At 42.2% G+C, this 19,480-nt stretch overlaps 1 protein-coding gene across 1 annotated transcript; it reads left to right on the top strand.

Annotated features, from left to right (window-relative positions):
* The first annotated feature begins 1,153 nt into the window (after positions 1–1,153).
* Positions 1,154–1,483, top strand: RPRM (reprimo, TP53 dependent G2 arrest mediator homolog). Its single transcript, XM_060107397.1, has one exon. It carries the CDS (start codon positions 1,154–1,156, stop codon positions 1,481–1,483), a length of 330 nt encoding a protein of 109 aa, XP_059963380.1.
* The last annotated feature ends 17,997 nt before the right edge of the window (positions 1,484–19,480 follow it).

Here is a 19,480-nt window from a genome sequence, read left to right as displayed (position 1 = left end):
TGTTTAAAATGACTAAGGTGAAATATATCAGCTTACGGAAAATGGGGAGGGCTTCCAGCAGTTGGCTAGTGTTCTAGGTGATGGATGTTGATGAGCAATTCCCTTAAACAACTGATTTACTGCCAACAGAGAAAAACATTGGAAACACATCCAAAAACTCATTTGCAATTGAGATTACAAGGGTAGCCATTCTGTCCACCTTCCCCTCCCTCACCAGAGAGGTGACCCTGTTCCTGGCGACCATCTCCACACAAAGGCCACGGAAGAACCCCTCCTTCTCCTAACCCCCTTTCCTTTGCCTCAAAAGTCACTATAAAGCCTGCCTTACTCTGTCTTCCAATCGCTTCCTCTCTCCCTCCCTTTATTCCTTTCTTTCTCTCCTTCCTTCCCTCCCAGCTTTTCTTCCTTTCTTCCTAAAATCATTGCTTTTGTAAAAATACACCCCTACACCACTAGACATACGTCGCATGCAAGACAAAGTCAGGCACAGGCGGCGGGTCCATGCATTCGCCAGCACCATCTGGCACCTGCGATTCATCGCCACTTTCCACCTCCCGGAGGTGAGAGGGGCGGGAGGCAAAGGACACGCAGAGCTGGTGTGACCCAGTTCTTAGGAAACTTTCAGCTGGTCGCAACCCTTCCCCCACCCGAAACGCTTCAATCATCCATCAAGCCCAGAAAAATACAGTGACCTCTGCCTAGCCTTTGGGGCTGGAAAAGAGGCGAAGCAAGGAAAGCAGGAAGAGGTTCGCCCCTTTGCTTCCCACACCGCCCAACGGCGGCGGGAGCAGAGCTGCGGCACGGCCGGAAGGGGCCGCTGTTCGCTCAGAGCAGCCGCCCTACCGTCGCCGTCCGCACCTCCCACGGCCCCGCTGGCCCAGCCCCGCCAAGTTCCAACAGCCCCCAGTCGAGCAAGCGCCGGGAACGAGCGCCGCCCGGGCAGAAGCAGACGGCGCAGACCAGCCAGGCTGCGGCGCTCGTCGGAAAGGCTCCGGGGAAACTCCCAGGGCCCCGGGGACTTTTGAAAGGAGAGAACGAACTGTCCCCGCGCGCGCAAGTCCGCAAGTGAGCGCTCAGCTCACCTGTTTCTCCCGCGCCACCGCCTTCCCACCCCTCGGACCCACGCCTCCCGAGGTGCCCGCCCGCTCCCGCGATGAATACGGCGCTGGGCAACCAGACCGATGTGGCCGGCCTGTTCCTAGCCAACAGCAGTGAGGCGCTGGAGCGCGCCGTGCGCTGCTGCACCCAGGCATCCGTGGTGACCGACGACGGCTTCGCGGAGGGCGGCCCGGACGAGCGTAGCCTTTATATCATGCGCGTGGTGCAGATCGCCGTCATGTGCGTGCTCTCGCTCACCGTGGTCTTCGGTATCTTCTTCCTTGGCTGCAACCTCCTCATCAAGTCCGAGGGCATGATCAACTTCCTAGTGAAGGACCGGAGACCGTCTAAGGAGGTGGAGGCGGTGGTCGTGGGGCCCTACTGACGGGCCCCCGGCCCCCGCGGCAGCCGCCCCACGCCTCCCCACTTCACCAGCCGGGCCGCGCCCCCTCACCATCCAAGACTGGGCGAAGCAAACCTGTCGGAGTCAATTATTTCTCTCGACTTCTGCCTTTCGGGATGAAGCGACCCGTTTCTCGCTGGCTCTCTGAAAGTCACCAGGCCTGGCTATAGAAGAGAGCCCTGACTCTGGACTCCAGCAGCAAGTGGCAAGAAGGCGGCGATTGGGGCGCAGAACTTTGGAAGCTGCCGCTGGCGCGGGATGCGGGGACACCGGCCGGGCCAAGGCCCCTTTCCACCCGCAGGTGGGCCAAGCTCTGGGGGCAGGTGGAGAGGGCGGGCAGGGAGAGACCAACGGCACCGCTTGCCTGGTGACCGGAAAAGTGACCCGCCTATACTCCACTTAACCGAACTAACGGGGACACACAAATCCGTGTCCGGCTTCGCGCCCGTTCCCTCCCGCTCCTCCCAGCCCTGGAAGGAGGGGCGATAAATACCTTCGATTGATTGTAACGTGCCGTTTTAAGGGATTTTGTGTTTGTTTGCTTGAATACAAATATTTGATAAGTCTTTTTCCGCCCTAGTGGCCTGTTTGCCTGCCTGGGGGTTAGAGTTTTGTGTTGGGAGAAGGGGTGGGGGGAGGGGAGCCTATGAATGGGGTGAGTTGTTTCTTTTCATGCATTTCCAACTGGGTCTTTGGGGGGCGGGGGGAGGGGCTGGCCCTCCAGCTGGCACCGGGACAAAGACTCGGAATAGAACTCCGAGCTCGTGACTGCACGGTTTACGCCACAAAAGTGCTCTTGACATTTGTGACACCGTTTTGACTCCCCCCCCCCCTTATTTAACATTTCCTTAATAAATGCAACATTTAAGTGTTTTGTTCCTGGCCTCCTGGTGGTCATTCTGCGCTCCCGGCAGAAGGGAACGGCGACGGTGAGGACTCGGGTTACCGGTTCGGGGTGGAATTCGCTTTGGAGAGCTGCGATTCAACTCGTGGATCCTACGCAGGGACGAGGGTGGGAGCGAGACAGAGAGGCCCAGGGACGAGTGAGACATGGCCAAGCCGCAGGCACAGGAGCCGTCCTGGAGGCAGCATCCTTTGTTTTCCTTTACAGTTAATATTTTATATTTCATTTAGGCTCAGCTCTCTGAGCCAGGCGAGACGACGGGAGGCCCCCGCGGGAAGATGACACTTCCGTGCAGGGCTCCGGTGGGAACACAGGGTTACACCGCTAATGATAGGAAGAGACGGCTTGTCCAGCCTTCAGGGAGGGCATCTTTCCCCTGACCAACGTCAGCAAGACGGCGTCAGGATGCTGATAAAACAAAAACAAAAACAAACAAACAAACAAACAAACAAACCCGAAAAAAAGTAGGTCCTAAAGTACATAGTGACGCTAATTCTCCCTGGGGTAAACCATTGTTACTAAAACAAGACATGCATTGTCTTTGCCATATTACGTTCCTAGCTAAAGGGCGGTATTAAAAGAGAAACCCGGCCTGGGTTATCAGCCCCAGGCCGGGCAAAAAGGTTCAGAGGAGTTAGCCGAGGTCCTGAACATAGGAGATGTGTGTTAAAACTGGGAAACTGGGGAAGTTGGGCTGGAGGGAGCTACAGATGGTCTTTGGGCTCAGAAATTGAAGGGAATCTGGTAAGAAGAGCCTGGAAAACCGTGAATGTGAAAATAACCCAAAGGATACAACAGCTTCAAGCTTAAACTTAACAAGAGGTTTTGAGCAGTTTATTTTTACACCTGGGGTAGGATCCTAAATATTTGCAAGAATATAAAGAATCCTCTACTATGCTATAGCAATTAAAGGCTTCACAATAGCAGATATAAGATGGACTAAAATTTTTTTAAAAAGCAACGAAGTGTCCCATTTAATTGGGAAGACGCACAACTGGTATAAACAATGTCAGTGACTCAAGGGTTGGGACCCAAAGGTTTGAGTGTCCTTTGACATCCTGTCTGCTATAAAGTGTCTGTTTCACTCCCAAAGTAAATCTTGTCAGGAATTATGACCTAGAATGGTTTTTTGACTGCTAATAGATATCAGGCTTGCAAAAGCAAGGATTTTGAAGTTTTGCCTATTGTTCCTGTATTTTCAGCAGGTAAGCGTTTGCTTGTTTACTTCTGTCTAGGCAGGGGAGCAGGGTCAACGTGTAGTCAAGAGTGAGTCGTGGAAAGCAGTTTACTTTTTTAATGAGTAAGATAGGAAATGGAGACTTCTTAATTTTGTAGACAGTTTCTGTGGCCTCCATATTTCAAAGAAAGAAACAAAGCAGAACAACCAGTTCACTCAAGGACAAACCAGACTTTTAAAATTAAACTCAGTTTTTTGTTTTTGTTTTAGTTCTTGGTTTTTGTGGTTGCAATGTCTTGCTGAGGGTCTCTTCTTCCCACAGATTTATTAGCCCACAGTGCTGTAGTGGAAACTGATTTGGGATCAAAAACCAATCAGCTAGAGTGTGTGTGTAGGAATCTTACATTGTGCTCTGCTGAGTACAAGGTACCTGCTTACAGTGAATGTCAGACACAGAAAGGTCTCAAACCTACAGGTCAATTTGTATTTGTTTGTATAGAGCAGAGGTTTCCATTTAAAGCCAAATTCCTGAAAGTGGAGAGAGGGGCTTGCCCAAGGCCCCTACTACCCTTTCCTCTACTAATACTCTTTATCTCCCCTATCACTATGATCACTCTCCATCCTTTTTCCTCTTAATACTTCTTCACACTGCTTTCCTCTTCCCTGCACCTCGAAAGCAAAATTTACAGTTTCTCCTTATCTCAACTATCCAGATTTATTCTTTTACCACCAGAAACTGTGATAGTCAGACAAATCATAACCTGCAAAATTTAGTCCTTAGATAGAAAAGACATGTGAACAGAGTTCTGTAATCCATGAACTATGCATTATAGGGAAGTGCACATGATCTGAAAATATCAGCCCTGGGGACCATTTCCTGCCAACTCTTCTCGACAGCCCTTAGATCCATTTGTTACTTAGACAGATGCCAAGTGGTTCTGGTTTTTATAGATGAGGCGATGTGTGCAAGAAGCTTTTTACATTCCCTATTCCCCAGTGGCCACACGGCAACCACTTTCTCAGGCCCTACACCACTCCCTGTCTCACTCTGCCTTTGACTGTCTTTTTCCTGATCCTAACAAATGCATTAAATTAAATTTTTAAATCCTGCCTAGAGTTTATGGCACGTTGATCCTTTCCTGCAGATGTGCTACAAGGAAAGTAAGTTTTAAAAGTCACTTTCTGGGTTTCATATAAGAAAACAATGTCAGCCTTAAGAGTCTAGGAATTGAGAGGGATAGATGCAAACAGGCAGATTTTATCATCCCACACTTAAGTCCACCATGTGGTCAGTAATTAGTGGGAAGTCCTGAGAGAGAGAGAGAGAGAGAGAGAGAGAGAGAGAGAGAGAGAGAGAGAGAGAGATGGCTTCCTGTAAAAGCTTGCTGGATCTGGCATGTGGTCCATGGGGAGGCATCTGATACTTCCTGAAACCTTCTGGAAATACAGCAGAAATAGGGAGAGGTTTTTGTGAGACACAGCAAGTGGATTAGCAGGGTTGTAACCCCTCTCAGGCTGTGCAGATATCCACTGATGCCTCTGAGCCTAACTGGGTGGCCTCTACCTAAGTAGCTTAGCCAACTGTTAATAAATGTTATTTTTCTTAAGACTGTTGTTATGAATCTTCCCACTTTCTCTGAAAATGTATAAGGACTTGAGTGTTGAACACCTTCAAGTCTGCTTGAGGGAGTCTAAGCATAAAGGTCACACTACTGTATTAAGCCTAAGGCTCCCTGTGCCTGTTTTCTGATTTTCAAGCCACCCTGACTTCTCATTGGATCCTGGGCCAGTCTGTTACTGTGTCTTCTTACACTAATTCTGAGTGAGGGAGGAGAAAGCATACTGGCCTATGATGTAACAAAGTTTGGTTCTGGTCTCTAAATAACTGAGTGGCATCAGCCCTAAAATGAGGAAGATAGATTCTATCTATAAAAGGATACTCCTATTCAGTGATTCTATTGAATTAATTTGTTTAATAGTTCCTTGTCTCTTAGCTCATTTCAATAGGTATCTTAGAATATATTTTGTCATTCCAATCTTGGTCCTTCAGGTAGGAAACACCCTCCCGCTAAAGTCAAGTGCTCCTCAACTTGGGATGTTATTTACAATAGCCAAAGCAAAATTTCAGACACCTAGCAGGCCTAGGTAGACAGCAGTTTCTATGCTGACAGATCACACATCATCTAACCAGTGCCTTAAATATCCCAGATCTCTGTGTTGTCACTGGACGAAGCAATGAAAGGAAAGCCCAGTGAATCGGGGAGCACATAATCAACAAATGATTCCTCTAAGTCCATATACATTTAGACTAATATGCATTGTTGTTTATAGAAACTTTTTGGGTGTTTGAAGATTAATTAACAGCCAATTTTTCTCCCTCAAAGCATTTTTTTTTCCCTTTGAGCTTCTGCAAGAGCACACAACAGCTGTTTCGCATGCAGTTTATAGCCTTCCTTAGCCCTGGCTTATTAGACTTGTCACTTTGGGGGCTGCAATGCCAGGAAAGGATTCCAGGGTTCAGTTTGTTCTGGAGGACTCAAATCTAGTTTGAAAGCCTGTTGAAGAAGTAAGTCTACAGCAATACCCCAAACAGAAATCAATACATCTTTTATCCACCTGCCAAATTCCATTTAGATATGTGCACGATAGCTCAAATGGGATGTGTTTTAAAGTCTGCTCCAACAGTAGTAATAGTTACCTAATGTCTGAATTTAAAGGCTCAATGGTTAACTGCTTTCATAGCCAATATCACTCTGTCCTTCTTTCCAGATATTTTTGTATTGTTTTAAATGCTTAAAATGTTTAAAAGTCCAGGATTAATTTTATAGCATCAGCTTAGATTTAAAAATTCTTGCAAAGTATAGTTCAGGAGAAAATAAAGTATATAATAGTACCAGCAAGTCATGTAACATTTCTGGTGATCATAATGGAATAATCTAAATTTATTACTTATATTTGAGAAATTCAGAATATACCAGAGGGGAGCTCTACAAGGACTATTATTGTAAGGATAATTAAATGCATTTTAAAATATTCCTCAGTAAGCTTGTAAACAATGGCTTGCTTCCAACTCAAATAACAGTCCATCCTAAATGAGAATAAACAAGTTATATTTTCATTTATTTGACTGTTTATATAGACTTTGAAGGGATTATGGGTAAATAGTTTCCTAAATACATGTAAGCGCTCGGTTGCTGAATATTTCTGTGTGGGTAAATGCAGGCACAGAGTGATCAATATATAGAAGGTCAAATGATCTGTGATAATGTTGGAACCAAAGTCTGCCCTGACCCCATTTTAAAAGTGATTTCTATTAGATAGTAATATGTTTTGAACTTGTAATTCAAACAATTAGATAGTATTTGTCAAGCACCCATGCGTATGTGGTACAACTTATTACTAAAAAAAAATGAGATGATTTCTATTCATTTGAGCCATGAAACACAGGCACAGATAAACACACAGAAGGGAAGGCATATGATCTACCCACAAAGTCAATAATAAATAAACTGTTTCTATTTACTCTGTCTGGAATTACGTAATTATGCTATAGCCCATGCACTGACATGGTTAATTACAGTGAGACAATGTTACAGTTTCTCTTATCAATTTTTTTCGTATTTGCCTTCTATCCTCACCAATTCCTCTCTCATTATGTACTCCTTCCCTGACTCACATCTAAAGATCTACTGCCCTTAAAGAGTCATTGATTTTTTTTCTTTTATTTTCTTTTACAAATTTAATCAGTTACACATACACATATGTTCCCATATCCCCTCCCTTTTGCGTCTCCCTCCCACCCTCCCTATCCCACCCCTCCAGGCGGTCACAAAGAACCGAGCTGATCTCCCTGTGCTATGCGGCTGCTTCCCACTAGCTATCTACCTTACGTTTGGTAGTGTATATATGTCCATGCCGCTCTTTCACTTTGTCACAGCTTACCCTTCCCCCTCCCCATATCCTCAAGTCCATGCTCTAGTAGGTCTGTGTCTTTATTCCTGTCTTACCCCTATGTTCTTCATGACATTTTTTTTTTATCAGACCAAAACTCCTGATGTCTGATTGCTTTGGGAAAAGAATCCCTCTGGGATACAGAGTGTCTCTTTAGCTTTATTTACTTTCCTATAAATTGAGCGAGATCTTGTAGTTCATATTTTAAATAGTATTGATTGAGGCAGGTGCACATGCGCACACTCACAGTCTGTGTTTCTCGTATTGTATACCGACGAAACACATCCATTTCACTGCAGACTAAATGTAAGCATCACTTATTCCCCAGTTCTTTGTTTTACACTATTTGTTTGCTTACAATAAAACAATGCATAGAAAAAGTTGCAAGTAAATACTCCCAAAATGTTCAGTAAATAAGATTTATAGAAGGTGCCTGGAGTCTTACAATACATCTGTATCTTGAGATATATGTTTCAATCTTCATCTAAGAATTGGAAAGAAAAAGAAGCTAAATCCTCAAGGAACAGAAAAGTCAAAGATAATATATTGTACAAGCTTGAAAACCTTTAAAAGCTAAGCTAAGAGAAATGAGAGGGGACCCTAAATTTGAAGAAGATCGATGAAAACAAAAAGAACCTATCAAGTTAAGTCTCTAGAAATTGACAGGCAGATTCTGAATTCTCAAAACAGTGACTAAAAACTTTTACATTTAGAGGACTTAATAAAAGGATCAAAGACCACTGAGCTCAGCAATGTGAGCAGAATGTGGAAGACTGCTAATTCCTTCTCCATTTCTCTCTTCTACTCTGCAAAGTCCTGGACTAATTGCAAGCATCCTGTTAGCCAGCTCAATTTTCTTATACCCAGAGGTCAAAGAGGCCTTGCCAGATCTTCTTATCTTTGTCATCAATAAATATGTATTATTTAGTATCCATTATGGCATGACCCTGCACTGGGTACTAACTTAGATCTTGGAAGCTGAGTGCAAAATATCATGGAATTTAAAGGGGCCTTCTACGTTTCCATCCTATCTTCTGCTTGATTTGTGCCCATGTGTCCTCAGAGATCCATCTGTATGAGCCATGCACACCTGTGACTTTTCCCCTTACACATGAAGTACCCTCCACTCTTCTCTATATTGATTCGGGGGATCTGACCTACTCAACTTAATTTGACTTTTCCATGTCTTTAGGCAGCATACACAAGGCTCACTGTATATTACATACTCAAGCTCAAGATGAACATGAAGGTGGAGGCTAGAAGAAAATGCTGCTATGAATTTCTGGAGGCTACTTATATTTTTCTACAAATTCAGGTTGGAAATGAGTGTTCTATTCACTGCCCCTACCAGGAATTTTCAATGAATGAATAATTAACAAAAGGATCAAGTGTGACATTCCCTCCCTAACTTCATAGATGAACTTTCTAAGAAAATAATCTCTCCTTGTTTTAAGTAACATAAGTATCTTCTAAATTCATGAAATGTTCAAGCGAGAATGGGCTGTATTAATTAAGATTCTTTGGGTCGCAATCAACATGAACCCAATTCAAGCTAATTTAAAAAAATAAAAATAAAAAAACTGAATTTACTGACTTCTGTGACTCCCACGTCCAAGGATACAGGTGCTTCAGCTGTCTGAAAAGCTGATATATGATGTTACCAGATTCTTCCATTCTCTCCATATTTCAGTAAAGCTCTTTCCACATGGCAGGAAAAAGAAAAGAATAAAAGTGATTCCGATAGGCTCACACTCACATCTTACCATATATACCAGCTTAACAACCATAGCACTAAGAAATTGTCTTTTCCTGGGCAAACCCTGGCCTGTTTGGGTCATGTATCCATCCCTGAACAAATCTCTGTGACTGAGGTAGGTGCCAGAAGAAGGGTGTGCTCAGCCAATACCACCCATGTGGTGAGAGGGGAGATAGCAAGGGGAAATAGAGTCAGTTCAACTTCCACAAGGAGTCAAACCACAAGGCCGCGAGTCCTTACATGAGAAAGAGATTCTATTATTAGAAGAAGCAGTAGGGATGTTGCTGCATGGCCTAAAATGATTGTCACTTCGTTCAAGGAAACCAAAGCCTGGAGAAGGTAAAATTTTTCCCCAAGGTTCTACACAGCCAGCCAGTGGTGAAGCCAGTAATGGGACCTGCATCTCTTGACTCTTAATTTAGTATTCCTTTTAAAATTATTTACTCTATTTATTCTGTCAACTGTCTTCCAGCAAGGCTCAGAAGCCTTTTATAATTTCTTCCAAGAGTCTCTGTGTCTGAGCTGATGTTCTAAGAGCCTGGACAACAACCTGGATTTGGAGGACAGGCATTGCCACCACCTTGTACCTGGTGATATGAATTTCTACCAGTTATCTGACATCTCTGTTTGTTTATGAGAATAAAATCATCTGCCCTCCATAGACCTGACAAGGCATAAAAATGTCTTCAAGATGAGATGGTAAATTTTGTGCTAAAAAGTGTCTTTAATATGATAAAGTAGTACTAGACAAAACTAGGCAGATTCATTTGCTGCAGGATCTCTCTTCTAGGCTTCATGACTCTCCATGGGATAGAGAAAATATTTAGCATTTCCCAAGGTGACCTGACAAACTCACTTTGATGAAGCCTCTGCCATGACCCATCTTCCTTGGAAATGCTGCTGCCCTATAGGTACATGTGATGTTTTTATTACGTTTCTTTGAATCCTTCCTTATTCTCTGTTCCTTAACTGTCCCTCATCTACATTCATTCTAACCCAGACAGTTGGCTTAGCTTTCTTATCTGTATAGAAATTGAACTGTCATTGTTCATTTTGGGGGGTTTCCAGCTGCTTTGCCTGCTCCACACTTCTGACTTAGGGAAATTACCTTGCTAACTGTGACTAGCTGCTTTGCAAGTCATCTTCTCCTCCCATGAGACTTGTATGAGTGGACCTTTTCATTCGTATTCACAAGTGGGAAGAGGAGCTGATGATGGGGCTCAGAGTGGAAATCTATCAACCATAAAGACTGGTGTTTAGGGCTTCCCTGGTGGCGCAGTGGTTGAGAGTCCGCCTGCCGATGCAGGGGACACGGGTTCGTGCCTCGGTCCGGGAGGATCCCACATGCCGCGGAGCGGCTGGGCCCGTGAGCCATGGCCGCTGAGCCTGCGCGTCCGGAGCCTGTGCTCCGCAACGGGAGAGGCCACAATAGTGAGAGGACCACGTACCAAAAAAAAAAAAAAAAGACTGGTGTTTAGGAGCGTGTTTCTCATATGGCTCACCACAACAGGTAAGCTCATCTTATCTTTTATTTGTCGTCTTTTTGATGATAGCAATTCTGACAGGTGTGAGGTGGTGTTTCATTGTGGTTTTGTTTGAATTTTTCTGATGATTAGTGATGCTGAGAATCTTTTCATGTGACTGTTGTCCATAAGTTTGTCTTCTTTGGAAAAATGTCTATTCAGGCCCCATTTTTCAATTGAGTTGTTTTTTTTTTTTGATGCTGAGTTGCATGAGCTTTTTAAATATTTTGGATATTAACCCCTTATAAGATATGTCATTTACAAATAACTTCTCCCACTCAGTAGGTTGTCTTTTCATTTTGTTGATAGTTTCCTTTGGTGTGCAGAGGCTTTTTAGTTTGTTTATTTTTGCTTTTGTTTCCCTTGCCTGAGGAGACAGATCCAAAAATAAATATTTGACATCTAAGACTGATGTTAAGAGCTCACTGCCTGTGTTTCCTTCTAGGACAGGGTTCCCCAACCCCAGGGCCACGGACCAGTACTGGCCCACAGCCTGTTAGGAACCCGGCCACACTGCAGGAGGTGAGCGGCAGTCGAGCGAGTGAAGCTTCATGTGCCGCTCCCCATCGCTCGCATTACCGCCTGAACCATGCCCCCACCCCCCCACCCTGGTCTGTGGAAAAATTGTCTTCCATGAAACTGGTCCCTGGTGCCAAAAAGGTTGGGGACCGCTGTTCTAGGAGTTTTATGGTTTCAGGTCCCACATTTAAGTCATTAATCCATTTTGAGTTTATTTTTTATGTGGTGTGAGAGATAGTCCAGTTTCATTCTTTTGCATGTGGCTATCCTGTTTTCCCTACATCATTTATGGAAGAGGGTATCTTTTCCCCATTGTATATTCTTGCATACTTTGTCATAGATTAATTGACCATATGGGTGTGGGTTCATTTCTGGGCTCTTTTTTTCTGTTTCATTGATCAATGTGGCCATTTTCATGCCAGTACCACACTGTATAGATTACTGTGTCTTTATAGTATATAATTTTAAGTCAATGATCTCAAGTTAAAACACATTCTAACCACCCTACATTTTCACTGCCCACCCTCTTCCCTTTAATGTTTTTGACATCATATTTTACATGTTTTTGTTTTCTGCATCCCTTAACTACTTATCGTGGATATAGATGATTCTACTACTTTTTACTTTTAACCTTCCAACTAGCTTTATAAGTGGTTGATCCAGTACCTTTACTACATATTTACCTTTAACAGTGATATTTTCTTTTTATAATTTTCATATTTCTATTTGCGGCCTCTTCTTTTCCACTTAGAGAAATCCCTTTAACATTACTTATAAGGCCGGTTTAATGGTGCTGAACTCTTTTAGCTTTTGCTTGTCTTGTAAATCTCTTTATCTCTCCTTAAAATGTGAATGCTAACCTTGCCTGGTGGAGTATTCTTGGTTGTAGGTTTTTTCCTTTCATCACTTGGTATATGTCAAGCCACTCTCTTATGGACTGACTGCAAAATTTCTGCTGAAAAGTCAGCTGACTGTAGTATGAGAGTACTCTTATACCTAACTAGTTGCTTTTCTCTTGCTGCTTTTAAGATTCTGTCTTTAACTTTTGCCATTTTAATTGCAATTGTATCTTGATGCGGATCTCTTTGGGTTTATCTTGTTTTGCACTTGCTGTGCTTCCTGGACCTAGATGTCTGTTTCCTTCCCCAGATTAGGAAAGTTTTCAGCTATTATTTCTTCAAATAAGTTCTCTTCCCCTTTCTCTCTCTCTTCTCCTTTTGAGACCCTTATAATGTGAATGTTACTCTACTTGATGTTGTCCAGAGATTTCTCAAACTATCCTCATTAAAAAATCTTTTTCTGTTCATCTTGGGTGATTTCCAAGACCCTATCTTCCAGTTCACTGATCTGTTCCTCTGTATTATCTAATCTACTATTGATTCCTTCTATTGTATTTTTTATTTCAGTTATTGTATTCTTCAGCTCTATTTGATTCTTCTTTATATTTTCTAACTCTGTGTTGAAATTCTCCCTGTGTCAATCCTTTCTTCTCCCAAGTTTGGTAAACATCTTTATTATCTTGAACTCTTTATCAAGTAGATTGCTTGTCTCCACTTCATTTTCTTTTTTTCTTAAGTTTTGTCTTGTTCCTTTGTTTGAAACATACTCCTGTGTCTCTTCATTTTGCAAAATCTCATGTTTATTTCTATGTAGTTGGTAGGCCGGTTACATTTCCCAATCTTGCAGAAGTGGCATTATGTAGGAGATTTCCTATGGGGCCAAGTAGCATTCTCACCTCTAGGTGTGCCCCATATGTGGGCTGCATGCTCCCTTCTTTTGTGGTGGGGCTGACTACTGTGGGTGTGGGGGCAGGTGGGACTGGCCCCTGGCCTGTTTGGCTTCAAGGCCCTGCCTTGTGCAGTGGCTGTGGGCCTGCTCGTATATGGGCCCGACTCCCCATGTGGCTGGCTGTGCAGTCTGGCAGCATGCAGCTACCTTGGACCTGCTGCCACATGGAGCAGGATCCCTACACAGCTAGCTGCATAGCCTAGTGAGGCACAGCTGCCGCGGAACCACTGATGGGTCCTACCATTTGGAATATTTATAAGTAAAAACTTTTAGAGTTGGCAAAACAATTAACTCTGGTAAATATGAGATGTCTCATTTTAAAATGATAATCTATAAAGAAACAAATTTGAAAATTTACAATTGAAATGTATTCTTCATTTTAAAGGAGATCTGTTAAAGGATTCTTTTAGCTTTTGGACAAACATCTATTTAAAAATTACAGTAAATCCATGTTTATCTTTTGGATGAGATTGTACGTCTCAAATAGTATAATACAGATATTAAATTTTATTGAATTCTTTGCAATTGTTAAATGTATTTTAATTTCCCAACATCATACTTCATTCTACAAAGCAAATAAAGACTTCACTGACTATTAAGATAAAGAAAAGCTACTCAAAGGATGAACATTTGCTATTGGTATTGTTTCATTTCATGCTTAAAGTGCTATGTAGTAGGGCTTCCCTGGTGGCGCAGTGGTTGAGAATCTGCCTGCCAATGCAGGGGACACGGGTTCGAGCCCTGGTCTGAGAGGATCCCACATGCCGCAGAGCAACTAGGCCCGTGAGCCACAACTACTGAGCCTGCGCGTCTGGAGCTTGTGCTCCGCAATAAGAGAGGCCGCGACAGTGAGAGGCCCACGCACCGCGAAGAAGAGTGGTCCCCACTTGCCACAACTAGAGAAAGCCCTCGCACAGAAGCGAAGACCCAACACAGCAAAAATAAATTAATTAATTTTAAAAAGAAAGCTGTTGTATGTAGAAAACGTTAAAAAAAAAAGTGCTATGTAGTAAAAGAAAGGAAAAGTTAACAGTGTTCCATGATTCAATGATTTCCGAGATAAAAATGTTTTCAATTCTATGGATTCCTAAAGAGTGCTTTAGACCTTGAAGAGTGCTATGAGAAAGGTTTTATGACCACCAAGGGCACTGCCTTCTTAGAGTGTGGGTTACCTGGCATGAAGCAGTCACTTAAGAAAGGTTGATTGAAGTTATGAAATTTTAGTATTCCTATGTTTTAATGAAATTATATGCCAGAATATTAGACCATTCTATAAGCTCATCTGGCTTTCTTCTATCCTGTGTTTTCAATTAAGAAAAGTTATTATTTTAAGAGAATCTTACTTTCACACTGATTCCAAAGCACTTAAACACAATACAATATATTCTTATTTTTAATATTCTCTTACTATTATATTCTATAGGATTATATTATTGGCATGGCTGATCTTCAAATTCTGCTCATGGAAACTGGGTAGGCATCACATAAATTCTAGTTGATTGTTGTCATCATCATCCATATGAGTGATTGATAAAACTGCTAATACTAATCATAGTTGTTACTTTTCCATATGTTACTTTAAATTCCTTACAATTCTAGAAGTTACTGCTACCCCATTCCCATAAATGAGAAAATGGAGGGACTGAGGGTTAGTAAATTTTCCAAGGTCACAGTTAAAATGATCTTGTGCTATGATGTGAACCCAGATCTGAAAGCATTACAAGCCAAGAGCATTTTCTATATGTCATCCTGCTAATTCTTCTGGTAATGAATTGACAGTAAGGAAAATTTCAACTTTCTCACACACATGGAGATTTGTCATTAACAACTCACCCCTATAGCTTTGAGTAATGATTTCACATAGAGGAAATGCAAAGCAATTTATCATTTTGGTAGATTTAGAGTTTGCCAGTAGCAGATGGCCCTAGGAGGTGGAAATGTAGATTTTAGGAGGCAATTCAAAATGAGCCTCAACTCATCCAGTTAGGTAGCCTTCTTACTTGGAAATGCATAGAGATTTAATTTTTTTTTCTCTTCTAATTCTATAATTGTAAAGTCCTCTAGAATTCACTTATTTCAGTTGCTCTAAAATTTTTTCATTCAAACTCTGCCTACAATATAGTTTTTTTTTTTTTTTTTTTTGCAGTACGCGGGCCTCTCACTGTTGTGGCCTCTCCCGTTGCGGAGCACAGGCTCCAGACGCACAGGCCCAGCGGCCATGGCTCACGGGCCCAGCCGCTCCGCAGCATGTGGGATCCTCCCAGACCGGGGCACAAACCCGCGTCCCCTGCATTGGCAGGTGGACTCTCAACCACTGCGCCACCAGGGAAGCCCTACAATATAGTTTTGACTAAAATATTTTATTCTAAAATGTTGGGGCTTATTTAGATGATGTCAACAATTACACTTTAAGGTTAAAAGACTTTTTTTTAGACTGGGCTTGCTTACAAAATGATAATAATATGCTTTAATTAGCACTTACTATATATTTGTCCCCATGCTAATCACTCTCCATGTGTTGGATCACACGGTCTTCACAATCATCTTATGAGGTAGTTTGTATTTTCATTTATGAGGAAACTGAGGAGTCGAAGTAGAATATATTGACTGACTAAATCTGGGTACCAAAAGATTCTGAGAGATTTTAGTAATAGTCTGATTTTAGCAAGATAAAATTTAATCTGGAAAAACACAAGGTCATGTACTTGGGTCTAAAACCACTGTGCAAGTATAGAACGGGGGAAAATGTGGCTCATCAACAGATCATAAATATAAGAGATGTAGAGTTTTGTTCAAGAAGAATCTCTGGACAGGCCAATGAAATATTGAGATTGCCAAAAAGAAAAAAAAATAGTGTGAACTTAGTCTGCATTAATGGAAACAAAAACATCTTATAAGGGAGAGCAAGAGGCTAACTCTCTTGTTTCTAGATTTTTCCAGTTTTAGAGTGGTTCTGGTCCTAATGCCTTATTTTTAAAAAGTTGTAAACAAAGTCAGTGTATTCAAAAGAAAACAACTATGCTGGTAAAGGTTCTAAAACCATGTTAGATGAAAAATGGTCAAAAGAGCTGGCAGTGTTTACCACTGAAGAAAATAAATAAATAAAGCTTCGGGGATAACAAGATAGCTGTGCTTCAACATTTGAGAAACTGCCACACACAAGAAGGCTTACTTTTGTTTACTATGAATTCAAGTAGTAAAACTGGCAAAGTGAGGAGTAGAGGAAGCTACACACAAAGAGAATTCAACTCTTAACAGATGAGATTTTTCTAATAGTTGGAGCTGTACAAATATGACGTGAACCGCCTTTAGAAAGAATAAATCCTTGTTTTTGGATGTCCATTCAGCAGGGATATTACAGGAGATTCAAGAATTAGACAGTTAGGCTAGATCTGTGAGGCACCGTCCAATCTTGTGCTTTCATTATTCTCGACTCTTTTTTGGGGGTGACAGGAAAGCACAGGCACCTAGCAGGTGGCTCTGCTGTCCGGCTCAAACAAGCAGCAGCCTGCTTAGGGACTTGGGAGAAAGCCTGCCTGAGTTACAGGATTTTGGCAGAAGTAACCAGACCTGAGGTACAGATAAGAAGGCTGAATCCTCCTTTCTCACTCACATGCCTGCATTTTCTCATAACTCTCCCATTGTACTAAAACCATCTTTCATTATATCTTGGCCATAAATATAAGTTTCTGACCTCAGTTCTGAATGGATCACTCTTAATTGGTTCGTCTAGAAGTTACACTCAAAATGACTTTGAGATTATTTTACTGAGGCAGGTGTAGACATAGCCTCTCAGCTTTCTTCAAGTTCAAAGGCTAATTCTTCCATTAAGCTCCCTGACTCTAAAGAAAAACTAAGCTGGCTTGGGGGCACCTATTTATCCCAAACAAAAGGATCCCTGAGGTACAGACTCTCATAGATTTAGCAGGATTTTGTTTCCTTACTGTATGGGTGAAAGGTGTTAATGGATAAATCATTCTTTCTAATACAGCACAAGATGTGGTCTCTGCCACACCAAATAATCAGATACAAGAAGCCTTTCATTGTTTCTAGAGAAGAAAATTTAATACTTTTATGTCTCAAGCCTTGAGAACACACACAGAATCCAAGCCTGTAATTAGAGCATTGTATTTCAGAATCTGCACAGCATTGCAAAGACACATTCACTGCTCTGAAGAATAGATATGAGGTTTTTTGCCAGTGTGCTGTCAAATTCCAAAATACCTTTCCACAATACTATAGTTTAGTTTGTCATGACTCCTAAAAATATTTTTAAAAATATTTTTCCAACAAGAGTAATGTTTTAGGATAGACTTCTTTCCAGATGGCAGAGATGTTCTTAGTTGATACAGACAGAGTGGAGACATGAAGGCTGCCTTTCTGAATACAGATTGATTCTGTTCATCTCACTGGAAAGAGAGGAGGTAATAAGTTTCACTGAGCAGGGGACTACTCATTCATCCTGAATTAAAATCAGTCCTGTTGGAATTGTGTCACTGTGCTGCTTGTCTGATCCCTGGCACAAAAGCCTTAGCTATGGGTTTTCTAGTATGTAAATATCTATTATAGTTTTGGGAAAGTTTATAATATTCTCCACATATCATCCGCTTTTTATCATTTATTTCAATAAAGAAAATGTTATACACTTAACATTGGTTAAATGTCTCCTTAATGGCATATGTTTTACATTTTATGATAAAAGGAGAAAAATCATTTAATCCTAAAACCTGAGTTGCCTATGTTTCTAAGTGACACCACTCTTAAACATACCTTATTATCAAAAATGACCTAATTTTACAGCCTCGTGTGCCCTCTCATTCCTGTATTCCAAAGTCGCTGTAATTGGCATTGCCATTTTAGGATCTTGCTTAGATACTCCTTGCTACAATATAATATCATGCCCTGTCCTCAGAGTGGCCTTTATTTTGAAATTCTGCCAAGAACACCATCATTCTGAGTGCTAGAGTCTGATTAAACATAGCCTTAAAGAATGTCTTTCAAAGGATATATCTCACCGAGTGTCAATTTATAAAACACAAAGTAGCATATGCTTTGAAATGACAATAAATCATCTTCAAACTTAGACATAAAAATAACAGATGGGGCTTCCCTGGTGGCACAGTGGTTGAGAGTCCACCTGCCGATGCAGGGGACACGGGTTCGTGCCCCGGTCTGGGAAGATCCCACATGCCGCAGAGCGGCTGGGCCTGTGAGCCATGGCCGCTGAGCCTGCGCCTCAGGAGCCTGTGCTCTGCAACGGGAGAGGCCACAACAGTGAGAGGCCCGCGTACCACAAAATAAATAAATAAATAAAAATAACAGATGATTTGGTGTTAAACTCTGATGGGGAGAGAAATGCTTCATAGAAGGAATCTTGTGGTTCATCCATGTCCTAGATCTCTTGGGCACCTGGAAGCACAATGGCTGGGTGGGAGAGGACTCTAAACATCTGGCTAATAGAAATAACTGATGCTCTTGACTTTCTCAACTATGCTGAATCTTCAGCCCTGAGGCCCTCCACCAAAGGCTCATTTCTGCCCAGTTTCTGAGACAATTAGAGAATATTATAGTAACTCCCAGAGGACTAGCTGGTGGGATCTTACAATAACTGGTGTGTTCAAGGTGATGCCCAGACAATCCTGAGTCCAGAGAACCACAGCTTTTCCCCTGAAGTCCACTTGTCTAGTCTACATAGCTGGTTTCTGCCCAGTGTCCTGGCTTCTGCTGCAGAACTGCACTGATCCTGATACCCAGCCAAAATTTTTCTCTCAGGAAGCAGGAACTTTGTTTGGATATACTTCTAGCTGTTGCTGTGACAATCTAGTATTGTAATGCTCTTTACATAGAGCCATAGAGCATAATGTTCCTTTGAAACTATTTCTATTATGTCTCAACAATTACAGCATGTGCTCTGGGTGCTTATGATAGTCAGGATAAATTCAAGTTACCCATATTTCTATGTATACAGGGCTTTGGACAGCTGATGGCTCCTCTCATCTGGAGCCAAAATTACAGTTGAATTAGCTTCCCAGCTTTGGTCACTTGTTCCCTATTTCTTTTCCATTCCCCTGATCTGCTATGAAGACCCCAGTGTGCTTTTCATCCTGGGGTCTGTATGTATGCCATGCTGACTGATATGAATCAAAAGAAAAAGGACAAATGTAAACCTGGGAGCTACATCTCCTCATGTCAAGTATACATTTGTGCTGCTTTCTCTACCTGCATATTCAGTGAGATCCTAGGCAAATAACAAAGTGTTCAGGGAGAGGCTACGTGTTCAGACACAGAGGCCAAGAAGATGATTTAAGATGCTATTTTGGCCCTGAATTTGAAGAGCACTGAATATGGCCACTCCCTTAAT

This window comes from Mesoplodon densirostris, chromosome 8 (genome assembly GCF_025265405.1).
Source record: "Mesoplodon densirostris isolate mMesDen1 chromosome 8, mMesDen1 primary haplotype, whole genome shotgun sequence".
NCBI lineage: Eukaryota > Metazoa > Chordata > Mammalia > Artiodactyla > Ziphiidae > Mesoplodon > Mesoplodon densirostris.
Note: the sequence above shows the minus strand (reverse complement) of the source record. Positions and strands in the feature narration are given on the sequence as shown.

What these genes read in the sequence shown, in the direction of transcription:
- RPRM (XM_060107397.1), top strand. Translation starts at nt 1,154, where the DNA reads ATGAATACGGCGCTGGGCAACCAGACCGATGTGGCCGGCCTGTTCCTA.